Source organism: Electrona antarctica (genome assembly GCF_951216825.1).
Source record: "Electrona antarctica genome assembly, chromosome: 7".
Lineage (NCBI taxonomy): Eukaryota > Metazoa > Chordata > Actinopteri > Myctophiformes > Myctophidae > Electrona > Electrona antarctica.
This window is the reverse complement of record NC_136812.1, coordinates 53,995,268-54,009,129: the sequence shown is the minus strand read 5'-3', so window position 1 is coordinate 54,009,129 and position 13,862 is coordinate 53,995,268. Positions and strand designations below refer to the sequence as shown.

The window sequence follows — 13,862 nt, the reverse complement described above, 5'->3', positions numbered from 1 at the left end:
GGTTGTTTCTGTCAACCACACTAATGCATAATTACTATAGTGTGGTTGTTTATGTCAACCACACTAATGAATAATTACTATAGTGTGGCTTTTTTTCTGTCAACCACACTAATGAATAATTACTATAGTCTGGTTGTCTCTGTCAACCACACTAATTAATCATTACTATAGTGTGGTTGTTAATGTCAACCACACTAATGAATAAGTATTATAGTGTGGTTGTTTCTGTCAACCACACTAATGAAGGTGAAATGTGTGTTCAGTGGAGCGCATATCTCCATCAGGAAGGGTGGAACTCCATATTTGGACAAGTCTGATTACTTGTACATTACTTGTAGGTCTGTACCAATATATAAGTGGTGGTGTGAGCAATGTGACTGCATTCTGTTACAGAACAACGCTTGAGGAGTTGAGATTTTCCATTCTTGTCTTTGTGTGTAAAATGTTGAGGTGGACTGTGAATCTGAACGGACGAGGAGGAGATTATGTAGCAGTGACAGTCGGACACAAGGTGTACGCGATTGGAGGGAGGAACAGTAATGTGAACAACAGTGACCAGGTTGAAGTTAAAGTGTTCAACACAGTGTCTTTGCGCTGGAGGAAGTTGCCTCCGATGACACCTGGAAGAAAACGTAACCATGAGGTTCCCTCCATGTGCTGCAGCCACACTGCTGTGTTGATTGAAGATGTCATCTACATCTGGGGAGGTTATCCTTACTGCAATGTGCTTTATGCATTTGATGTCGACGCCCACAGATGGTTCAGACCACAGGTTTCTGGGACTGTTCCAACGGGGAGGTACTACCACTCAGCTTGTGTCTTGGGGAAGGTCATGTATATTCATGGAGGATACAACCAGACTGGATACACTAATGACATGTACAAGTTGGACACCACCACAATGGTCTGGACATTAATTAACACCAGAGGAACTCCATCTCCTGCTTCATCCAATCACTCTGCCACCATCATTGGGACAAAGATGTTTGTATTTGGAGGCTATGGGGGTCAGCACTACAACATCTTCAGAGTGTTTGACACAGAGACCAACCATTGGCTGAACACGCCTTCTATACAGCTTCTTCCAGAAGGACGTATGTATCATTCATCCTTTACCTACAATGGAGAGCTGTACATATTTGGTGGCTGGAAACTCATGCACTTCAATGATATGTGGAAATTCAGTCCAGAGACCTTCTCCTGGAAGAAGGTTGAGACCAAGGGGAAAGGACCGCCTCCGACGTCTAGGATGTGCTGTTGCATGGTGGGAGATCGTATCATCCTCTTTGGAGGAAGACAAACAACATATGACCTGTTTGTGTTAGCCTTCAGTCCTAGCCTCAAGACATTATGTAAGCTAGCAGTTATTCAGTACGGTCTGGAGCAGTCGGACCTCACACACGACATCAGGTGGGAACTGGCAGCCATGACTACCAACAGCAACAACTGGAACAAATAACGTGAGTGTTCTCACTAGATGCTGAAGATCTTCATATACTGGCAACACATGAGCAGCCATAGCTGAATGGGTAGAGAGGTCTTCATATACTGGCAACACATGAGCAGCCATAGCTGAATGGGTAGAGAGGCCACTTGGGAAAATCAGGGTTCCATTCCAGACTCCCCCGCTATGTGTCAAGATTTCCCTGAGCAAGATACTTAGCCCCTAAATGCCACTTGGTTATAACTAAGACTTTCAGTTGAGATGTAAATGATAACTAAAAAAATCAAAAATATGTGATTGAGTTTAAATTAATATTCAAAGTAAATATATATATATTGTAGGACCCCCCCCCCCTTCCCCAATAAAAATACATGTAGTTGTGACTCATAACATTGGTCTGTGACCCAAATATTTACACTGACCCATTTTATTTTTTGAGGGGTGCTAGCCCCTCCTATGCCCAGATATGTGTGTCTGTGTGTGTACCACAGAAATTATTTGATTGGCTGAGTACGGAATGTGATGTATGATGATGATGATGCATGTATGATGATGTATGACGATAAGAGTGCCCCTCACTTCACACAAGTGTGATCTTTTTTATTTATTTTCTAATAACATGTTGAATCTGTGACGTTTGACTCCATATTTGGGCAAAGGTTTCATCCCCACCCGCTCCTCTATTCACCTCCATCATTATTATTGAGGGGTGCTAGCCCCTCCTAAGCCAGCTTTTAGTTTGTGTGTAAACACAAACTTTGTCCAAACACAAACATTAAATGCCATTGATAATGAATGGCCAGTTTTGAGTGTTTGTGTAAACACAAACATTGAAGACGAGGACGCAAATTGTGATTGGCCAGAATGAGATGATGTATGATGACGTATGATGATAAGAGCGGTCCTGACTTCACACGGGTGTGATTTTTAATTATTATAGAATTAACGTTGCATAATTATTATTTTAAGTGGAAAACACAGGTGTGAGAAACAATGGAATCATGGTGGGCAAGAAAACAACAGAACACAGTCCTCACTCTTTCTTTTCAACAGCACCACAACTAAATAAACAACCGATTATGTCATTTATAAAATGTATTTTCCAGGTGTAATAAGTTAAGAGTTACATGATGAGAGTATTGAACAGCACCACCTCTTGTGAAACTGTAACTAAAATAAGTGTAACTAAGGATTTGCTGCAAACCCTTATTGTTTTATTACTTCATCATACGTTTTATCTCATTAAATCCTTCCCCGGTGGGGGAGGACGAGGACGAGAAGGGGCCAAAATAACAGCATAGAAACATTGACAAAAATAAAAAAGCTATATAACCGCATATAATCGAATAAATCCCCTCCCCCCCTCCCCCTCACACCTTGGTAGCCAAGTATACATTGCTGCAAAATGTTTGATGTTAGAGGTTAGACTCAAAACCACACTAATGAATAATTACTATAGTCTGGTTGTTTCTGTCAACCACACTAATGAATAATTACTATAGTCTGGTTGTTTCTGTCAACCACACTAATGAATAATTACTATAGTGTGGTTGTTTCTGTCAACCACACTAATTAAGGTGAAATGTGGGTTCAGTGGAGCGCATATCTCCACCAGGCTGGGTGGAACTCCATATTTGGACAAGTGTGATGTCATCAAGATGATGTCCTTACTTGTAGGTCTGTACCAATATATAAGTGGTGGTGTGAGCAATGTGACTGCATTCTGTTACAGAACAACGGTTGAGAAGTATAGATTTCCCAGCCTTGTCTTTGTGTGTTAAATGTTGAGGTGGACTGTGAATCTGAACGGACGAGGAGGAGATTATGCAGCAGTGACAGTCGGACACAAGGTGTACGCGATTGGAGGGAGGAACAGTAATGTGAACAACAGTGACCAGGTTGAAGTGGTGGTGTGAGCAATGTGACTGCATTCTGTTACAGAACAACGGTTGAGAAGTATAGATTTCCCAGCCTTGTCTTTGTGTGTTAAATGTTGAGGTGGACTGTGAATCTGAACGGACGAGGAGGAGATTATGCAGCAGTGACAGTCGGACACAAGGTGTACGCGATTGGAGGGAGGAACAGTAATGTGAACAACAGTGACCAGGTTGAAGTTCACGTCTTCAACACAGTGTCTTTGCTCTGGAGGAAGGTGCCTCTGATGACACCTGGAAGAGAACCTCAACGTGAGGTTCCCTCCATGCGCTGGGGCCATACCGCTGTGCTGATTGCAGATAATGTCTACCTCTGGGGAGGGTCGACTAACCCAGGTTACTGCAACGTTCTTCATGCATTTGATGTCGACGCCCACAGATGGTTCAAACCACAGGTTTCTGGGACTGTTCCAACGGGGAGGTACTACCACTCAGCCCGTGTCTTGGGGATTGTCATGTATATTCATGGAGGGAAGGAACCAGACTGGATACACTAATGACATCTACAAGTTGGACACCACCACAATGGTCTGGTCGTTAATTAACATAACACCAGAGGAACTCCACCTCCTGCTTCATACCATCAATCTGCCACCATCATTGGCACAAACATGTTTTTTGTATTTGGAGGCTATGGGGGTCAGTACTACAACACCATCAGAGTGTTTGACACAGAGACCAACCACTGGCTGGACACGCCTTCTGCGCAGCTTCTTCCAGAAGGACGCAGCGGTCATTCAGCCTTTTCCTACAATGGAGAGCTGTACATATTTGGTGGCTGGAACGGTAACCAGTTGTTCAATTACTTGTGGAAATTCAGTCCAGAGACCTTCTCCTGGACGAAGGTTGAGCCCAAGGGGAAAGGACCGTCTCCGACATATAGGATGTGCTGTTGCATGATGGGAGATCATATCTTCCTCTTTAGAGGAAGAATCAAACTCACTGACCTGTATGTGTTAGACTTCAGTCCTAGCCTCAAGACATTATGTAAGCTAGCAGTTATTCAGTACGGTCTGGAGCAGTCGGACCTCACACATGACATCAGGTGGGAACTGGCAGCCATGACTACCAACAGCAACAACTGGAACAAATAACGTGAGTGTTCTCACTGGATGCTGAAGATCTTCATATACTGGCAAGACATGAGCAGCCAGAGCTGAATGGGTAGAGAGGTCTTCATATACTGGCAACACATGAGCAGCCATAGCTGAATGGGTAGAGAGGTCTTCATATACTGGCAACACATGAGCAGCCATAGCTGAATGGGTAGAGAGGCCTTCATATACTGCCAACACATGAGCAGCCATAGCTGAATGGGTAGAGAGGCCGCTTGGGACAACCAGGGTTCGATTCCCGACCCCCTCTATGTGTCAAGGTTTCCCTGAGCAAGACACTTAGCCCCTAAAAAATGCATGACACTAACACTTTCAGTTGAGATGGAAAGATTAAAAATGTTCGAAATATGTGATTAAATAGATATTCAAAGTACAATTAAATATATATTGTATGACCCCCCCCCCCCCCCCCTACAAAAAGAATATGTACTTGTTGTGACCCATAAAATCCGTCACCCAAACATTTACCCTGACCCTTTTTTGTTTTTGAGCAGCGCTAGCCCCTCCTATGCCCAGCTTTGTGTGTCTGTGTGTACCACATAGTGATGATTTGATTGGCTGATCACCACATAGCGATGATTTGATCGGCTGATCACCCCATAGCGATGATTTGATTGGCTGATCACCACATAGCGATGATTTGATTGGCTGATTCCCCCATAGCGATGATTTGATTGGCTGAGGGCTTTAAAGGTGAGGATACAAATTGAGGACCGAAAAGTGAGGATGCCAAAAGGCATGTGACCGGAATGTGATGATGTATGAAGATAAGAGCGTCCCTCACTTCACACAAGTGTGATTTGTTTTTCAACAAATTGACTGGCTAACCCGTGTTACCCCAGATTTGGCGGAAAGGTTTTTTCTGCCGAAACGAGTTACCAAAGTCAGGCCTAGTGCACGAGAACAGTGCACATACCACTGAGAATAGTGCACGTACCACTGTGAACAGTGCACGTACCTCTGAGAACAGTGCACGTACCAATGAGAACAGTGCACGTACCACTGAGAACAGTGCACGTACCACTGTGAACAGTGCACGTACCACTGAGAACAGTGCACGTACCACTGAGAACAGTGCACGTACCACTGTGAACAGTGCACGTACCACTGAGAACAGTGCACGTACCACTGAGAACAGTGCACGTACCACTGTCAACAGTGCACGTACCACTGGGAACAGTGCACGTACCACTGAGAACAGTGCACGTACAACTGAGAACAGTGCACGTACCACTGAGAACAGTGCACGTACCACTGAGAACAGTGCACGTACCACTGTGAACAGTGCACGTACCACTGAGAACAGTGCACGTACCACTGTGAACAGTGCACGTACCACTGAGAACAGTGCACGTACCACTGAGAACAGTGCACGGACAGAAATGTGCAAAGACAAACCTAAAAGATGTTCCACATCCATCCAGTAAATTATGTTCATGTTAGACGTGAGTTGTGCGTGCGTGCGTGTGTGCGTGCGCGCGTGCGTGCACATAGTTGCTGAAGCAGAAAGCTTTCAGGTGTCACTAAGTGAGGTCAGAACCCATCGCTGATCAGAGATTACCTCACTGTTCTCTCTCTCTCTCTCTCTCTCTCTCTCTAGGTGCGGTTCCATCAAGCCTTTGCGAAAATAGGAAGCGTATGTTCGTTAATTCGAAAAAAGTAAAGCGCAATGTCTCTCGTTTCCATTTGCGGATCTCAAGCGAATAATATGTGATTATCGGTCTGTTAAACCAGTAGGTGGTGCACTCTTTCAGTCCAATGACTTTATATAACTGCAAAAGAAGAAGGCAGCGCAATGTGATGTCACCAGAACAGCGACACTAAGAACCGACACAACAACAACAACACACATGGACACGACGACATGTGATGTCACCAGAACAGCGACACAACCGACACAACAACAACACCACACATGTCACGACGACACATGAAACAACAACTGGTATGGATTGGAGACTATGGACGTCACGCGAAATAGTAGAACATTACAACTGATAATGCACATATGTGCTTTTGGGAGAGTGATCGTAACCACTATATCTGTGTACATTTTGGATGGCCTTTTAAAAGCCATCCAGAGACGACGGAGGCAATTTCAACAGGCATTTGCAGGTTTAATGACTGTCGCACCACCAAGGCCACCACGGGCTTCTCCATACATGTGGGAACGTGAGCTCTCTAAACATTATTGGGAAGTCACAGTGCAAAGACATTTCACGCCACAGCTCTGGATGGAGGACTTCAGGATGTCAAGAGAGACATTCCAGAAGGTGTGTGACATCATAGGGCCATTCGTTGGACCACAAGAGGTATGCCACCGTCCGCCTGTGCCAACTGAGAAGAGGATAGCCATCGCTATGTACAAACTCGCCAGTTGTGCCGAATACAGGCTAGTTGCTCAAGCATTTGGTGTTAGCAAAGCCACAGTCCATCGTTGTGTTTATGCAACCTGCCGAGCCATAAAGTCAGAGATGATGCGAGAGTACGTGAAATTGCCAGATGCAAGGGAGGCGCAAGCAATTGCAGAATGGAACTACTCTCAGCATTATGTACCACACGTGTATGCAGCACTCGACGGGACACACATCCCAATACTACCCCCAGCAGATGGGTACACGGACTACGTGAATCGGAAGGGATGGCCTTCTATTATCCTCCAGGCTCTTGTGGACAACAAGGGTCTCATCCGTGATCTGTATGTGGGTTCACCTGGTGTCGCGCACGATGCAGCAGTGTTATGTTTAGTTTAGTTTATTTGAACATCTTCACAGAACAGATTCAAGTGCACGGTTTACATCAGCAGAGAAGGTAAAAATAATGAAGACCCGTGAAGGTGATCAAAAGGCATGGGCTGAAGCTTAAAAGCTTATAAGTGCCCATCCTACTCACAGCACAGCATTAGAAATACTCAGCATAATAATCAGTTTAACAATACATTAATCAGAGACAAAAAAGAGAAAAACTAATAACAACCCTACACCCAACCCACACCCGTGTCACTGTAGAGATCCACGTCCAATCTGTTCAGGTGAGCTATAACGATTCGTGTACATTTGACTACTATTACTACTATTAAGTTATTTAATTAGTAGTTATTACTACTAGTTTATTAATAATGAATAGTTATTACTTGTAGTTATCTACTATTATAATAATTTGACTATTATTAATACTACTGGTATCATTAATACTATTATACAGATATAAATATATAGTACGTGCATATATAGTATGTGTAAACTAGGGTTTTTTTTGTGATTCGGAACCCATTCCATGCATTGGTTTTGCACGAAAAACACTCCTTGGGCTAAATTCAGAAAAAAAAGCTGTCAAAAATCTGACTACACATACCACCTTCAAGAAACAGCTCAAGCTAGCAAAATAAATTATAGCCTAATTTACTATCAACTTCTCTAATAAAGTATGTTGCCTAAAATCGATTTCCTATGTATTGACAACTAATATTTCTGGTATTTTGTCTCTGCTTTATTGTACACTGCTATGCAGATTTCCTGAGAGACATCCACAAGCCCCTAAAGACATAGGAGGAGTCCGGGTGCCTCTTCTCATTGCTGGGGACCCTGCCTGTCCATTGCTTCCATGGCTGATGAAGGGATTCTCTGGTTCTAACCTCTCAGAAGATGAGCTTCTCTTCAATGACCACCTGAGCAGAATACGTGTGAAGGTTGAACATGCTTTCGGTTGCCTGAAGTCTAAATGGAGAGTCCTTTCCAAAGGTTCTGACATCCACCACTCCTTCATGCCAACAGTAGTGGCAGCATGTTGTGTTCTACATAACTTGTGTGCGAAGGAAAAGCAAATGCCAGTACCACTCTCCGCTGCCAACAGGCCCGCCGATGAACTTGAGCAGCCACCTCGCCAACCTTGTCAGGGCCAACCAGATGACGTAGCAGACGGTGTCAGGAATGCACTTGTTGAACATTTGTATATCAGGGTTCATCAAGATTAATCCAGTGGTTTAACCCATTCAGGACAGGAACCCCTTTGTGTTTTAAGCTATAATGCTTTTGAAAAGTGGCAAGCTCGTAGCGCGGCCAATATAGTTTTTGGGGCCCTTGACATGACACATTTTGAGAACCACTGAAAAACATACTTTTTTTTAAAGAATCAGAATCAGTCCTGAATGGGTTAAGCTAATTAATAATTTGATAAGCGGATAAATAACTAAACAAAAACAATTTAAGTGTGAAGATGAAAATCCCCACAAGTGTCTGTTCAGGGCATTGAGTTTACAAATAGATTTCTAGCATTAAGGCTTTCCCAATAAGAGGCATATTTTAGGAAAAACTTGAATGCTGTAATTACTGTTGCACATCAACTCAATGTTATGCTTATTCATATTGAATGTCCTGTCCATGCATTTTTTTAAATAAATTGAATATATGTTTTTATGTTCTCCAATTAAAAATGGCCTCATTTTCTGTCCTTGTATATGCACTTATTTTGCACAGCTGGAAGAGCACATATGGTCAATAATGTTAGCCAAAGAGTACCGCAAACCATGGGAACAAGCTTGCAAATTTATTTTGCAAGCTTTCGGTCTACTGATGCCTGAAGGTGGTCAGTAGACTGAAAGCTTGCAAAATACATACTTTGTGCACAGATCTGAGTGTACGGAGCTTCCCTTTGTCTCATTACCACTCTGTAAAGGAAAAATAACACACACGAAAGACGAATTCATCCTGACATTCATACTTTAATTTGGCAGACAGAACCACTATAATCAGAGTGTGACAATTGTAACTTTACCACTACGCCACCCCGGAGCGTACAACATAGTAACAGCACATCCCAGATTCTGCAAATAAAAAGAAAAGCTTAACAAAAAAAAGTGCAGAGCGGTCACAACAAGGTGCCATTTTTCTTTCTTTTTCAAATCTAATCTAATAATATTCAAATCTTATCACTCCAGGTGGTAATAGGTACTGAACGGTGTCTGTGGGTGCGTGGTAGTATGTGTATGGTGTGTGTTGTGTTGTGTTAGTGTAGGTGTGTGTTGTGTTGGTGTAGGTGTGTGTTGTGTTGGTATAGGTGTGTGTTGTAGGAGCTGCAGAAAGGAATGGTGTGACTGTGGATGTTTGTGAATAGACTGCTGTGGAGATGCCTTTATGTTTTGGTCAAATGAATGCTGTGTGGAATTGGATGGCTGTGGGTGTTGATGGCATGGATGCTGTGTAGATGGCTGGCAACTGGGATGAGGAGGAAAGGATGTGTTAATGGGACCGCCCTGCTGGTTCATTCCTGCCATAAACTCGACAGCTTGAGTACATCTCTCAAATGACTGCATAGACTGTTGTAAAACCTGAGAAATTGACTGCAAGGTCTCTGTTTCCTTCTCTGCCTGCTCCTGCTGATTTTTGAAAATAGTTTCCCACATGGCGTTTGTGCCATCAGAAGACCTCTTTGCAGAAGACCGTCTCCAGTAGCTCCGGGATGTGCTGGTACTCTCGCTGGCTCCACTTGCATTAGGGGTGTCTGGTCGATCCTGTCCCTTTACAGCTATTTGTAAAATAAAAGGGAGCAAAAGAAATGTGAATGATTAGATCATTTGATATACAATATTTTTCACACACACACACACACACACACACACACACACACACACACTGAGCCCGCCTACTGTATCCGGTCATTTGCGGACACAAATAGACACGTAAAAGGCCGTTTCCGACCGTATCCGGTCTCAACCGGATCTGCAACCTGTAAAGTGAACTGATCCTAGGCAGTCTAGAATGCATGTCGACTGTCGAGTCGTTGCAAGTTGCAACGCGAGTGAACAGCACGGAATATGTTGACCAAACACACTGGAACACTTAGAAGCACTTCATAAGACAAGTTAACACTCCGGCCCACGTATTACCCTGTCATGCTTTATATTCAGTAAAATAATACATTACCGTCACACTCGCCGTCAGCCTCCTCCTCTCCAATGTCCACGGTCGATACACCACCACCAGGGCTACCAGTACCTTTCAGAATTATATTATACAATGAATACACTTGTTTTATTTATTCGCACACTTAAAGAAATACGTTAAAAGTAACATGTGTATTTAAGACCATTTTTTCGTAGAATTTAATTTTCCCTTTACCTTTACCCCCCGCAACACTGGTTGACAGACGCCGTTTTCCCGCCATGTATAGCTGCTTTAAACTCTTCCATTTAGTACGAATAATTCCCCACGGTTTGGTGTATCCTTTAGCCAACATATCCTTTTCGTACCTGTTGGTACATAGCTGCATTCCTTGTTTGCTTTCCATCCAGAATGGTGTTTATGTTTGCCTCATGCATGTATGTAAAATACGCCCCAAAATCCGCCACGCGAAAAATGGAGACTTGTTCGAATTTGGTTGTGTTTCCATCCAGGAGATTTTGCGCAAGAGCCTTAATGCGCAAAAAACGGCTTTACATTGTAGATTTACATTATTACAAAACATTCATTACATAATTACGCCTAATTCATAATAATTACCCCTTCTGGGGCGATCTCCAGGCATCTCTGTCTTGAACTGGTCTATTTTGGAGGGGTTTAATGTTTGTCTTTAGTTCAAAGTTTGTTTAGTAAACGCATTGACAATGAACTGAACATTTACTTTATAATGTGTCGTTTATTGTTAATGGCGTTTCATGTTTGTGTTGGCACTGTTTTTTTTACATCACCATTACATCACCTAATTAACATGAGTTATACATTAAAATATTAGCGCCCCTCACTTCACACAGGTGTGATTTTTTGATCACAGCGTCACTGGTTGCATTGAAAATATTTACGTTTCCGGTGAAATTAAAAAAAGATTGCGGCTAACAATGGCAGCTAACTCTGCATAGCCGTTGCTAACGTAAGGTTCCCAGCAGTCCATGGTCTTCAAAATAAGATAACTGGGCGTTAATGGTCTTCAAAATAAGATAGCTGGCTGAAAAACCTTCACAGGGAAGAGACACAGACTGAAACCAACCTAGCAGTCAATGATTTATCCATTTACTTTTTTTCCCCCATAATGTATCCCCCTTCTTGATCATACTTGATCAAAAGTATAGCAGATCTACCAGATTGAAACACAGAGTGTTTGGAGCTTGTAGTGTGGTTGTTTCTGGCAACCACACTAATGAATAATTACTATAGTCTGGTTGCCTCTGTTAACCACACTAATGAATAATTACTATAGTGTGGTTGTCTCTGTCAACCACACTAATGAAGGTGAAATGTGTGTTCAGTGGAGCACATATCTCCACCAGGCTGGGTGGAACTCCATATTCGGACAAGTGTGATGTCATCAAGATGATGTCATTACTTGTAGGTCTGTACCAATATATAAGTGGTGGTGTGAGCAATGTGACTGTTACAGAACAAAGCTTGAGAGGTTGAGATTTTCCAGCCTTGTCTTCGTGTGTAAAATGTTGAGGTGGACTGTGAATCTGAATGGACCAGGAGGATGTTATGTAGCAGTGACAGTCGGACGCAAGGTATACGCGGTTGGACGGTGCAACGGTGTGTTCAACGGTGACAAGGTTGAAGTTTGCGTCTTCAACACAGTGTCTTTGCGCTGGAGGAAGTTGCCTCTGATGACCCCTGGAAGAGAACGTAACCATGAGGTTCCCTCCATGCAATGGGGCCACACAGCTGTGCTGATTGAAGATGTCATCTACATTTGGGGAGGTTATCCTTACTGCAATGTGCTTTATGCATTTGATGTCGACGGCCACAGATGGTTCAAACCACAGGTTTCTGGGACTGTTCCAACGGGGAGGAGGCTCCACTCAGCCTGTGTCTCGGGGAAGGTCATGTATATTCATGGAGGATACAACCAGACTGGTTACACTAATGACATCTACAAGTTGGAAACCACCACAATGGTCTGGTCGTTAATTAACACGAGAGGAACTCCACCTCCTGCTTCATGCAATCACTCTGCCACCATCATTGGGACAAAGATGTTTGTATTTGGAGGCTATGGGGGTCAGTACAACAACACCATCAGAGTGTTTGACACAGAGACCAACCATTGGCTGAACACGCCTTCTATACAGCTTCTTCCAGAAGGACGTGTGTATCATTCATCCTTTACCTACAATGGAGAGCTGTACATATTTGGTGGCTGGAAATTCATGTACTTCAATGATATGTGGAAATTCAGTCCAGAGACCTTCTCCTGGAAGAAGGTTGAGACCAAGGGGAAAGGACCGCCTCCGACGTCTAGGATTTGCTGTTGCATGGTGGGAGATCGTATCATCCTCTTTGGAGGAATCCAAACAACATATGACCTGTATGTGTTAGACTTCAGTCCTAGCCTCAAGACATTATGTAAGCTAGCAGTTATTCAGTACGGTCTGGAGCAGTCGGATCTCACACACGACATCAGGTGGGAACTGGCAGCCATGACTACCAATGCTGGATGCTGAAGATCTTCATATACTGGCAACACATGAGCAGCCATAGCTGAATGGGTAGAGAGGTCTTCATATACTGGCAACACATGAGCAGCCATAGCTGAATGGGTAGAGAGGTCTTCATATACTGGCAACACATGAGCAGCCATAGCTGAATGGGTAGAGAGGCCGCTTGGGAAAACCAGGGTTCCATTCCCGACCCCCGCTATGTGTCAAGGTGTCCCTGAGAAAGACACTTAGCCCCTAAAAAATGCATGACACTAAAACTTTCAGTTGAGATGGAAAAGATACCGGATGAAAATGTTCGAAATATGTGATTCAAAAATGGTTTTAAATAGATATTCAAAGTAAAATTAATACAACAATAATATGTACTTGTGACCCATACAATCTGTCACCCAAACATTTACCCTGACCCTTTTTTGTTTTTGAGCAGTGCTAGCCCCTCCTATGCCCAGCTTTGTGGGTCTGTGTGTACCACATAGCGATGATTTGATTGGCTGATTCCCCCATAGCGATGATTTAATTGGCTGATCACCCGATAGCGATGATTTGATTGGCTGATTCCCCCATAGCGATGATTTGATTGGCTGAGGGCTTTGAAGGTGAGGATAAAAATTGAGGACAGAAAAGTGAGTATGCCAAAAGGGATTGACCGGAATGTGATGATGTATGAAGACAAGAGCGTCCCTCACTTCACACAAGTGTGATTTTTTCTTCCAATCCAATCCAATCCACTTTATAAAACACATTTTACAACTCAGAGTTTACAAAGTGCTGTACAGAAGAATACAAAACAAGACACTGTAGCTAAACACAGAGAACAACAGCAAACACACGAAAAATACAAAACGGATATACAAAACATGGACCATGGAAACAAACAAATTGACTGGCTAACCCGAGTTACCCCAGATTTGGCGGAAAGGTTTTTCCTGCCGAAACGAGTTACCAAA

The 13,862-nt window shown here is 43.2% G+C and overlaps 2 protein-coding genes across 2 annotated transcripts; both read left to right on the top strand.

Annotated features, from left to right (window-relative positions):
• Positions 1–442: 442 nt before the first annotated feature.
• On the top strand, positions 443–1,459 carry LOC306926359 (kelch domain-containing protein 3-like; the record flags this gene model as incomplete). Its single annotated transcript, XM_079505625.1, has 1 exon — positions 443–1,459. The coding sequence occupies one exon, from the start codon at positions 443–445 to the stop codon at positions 1,457–1,459; it is 1,017 nt and encodes a 338-aa protein (XP_079361751.1).
• Positions 1,460–3,225: 1,766 nt separating this feature from the next.
• LOC306926358 (kelch domain-containing protein 3-like) lies at positions 3,226–12,918 on the top strand (the record flags this gene model as incomplete). The annotated part of the gene is made up of 2 exons (XM_079505624.1): positions 3,226–3,342; positions 12,028–12,918. 2 exons carry the CDS (start codon positions 3,226–3,228, stop codon positions 12,916–12,918), a joined length of 1,008 nt encoding a protein of 335 aa, XP_079361750.1.
• Positions 12,919–13,862: the final 944 nt, after the last annotated feature.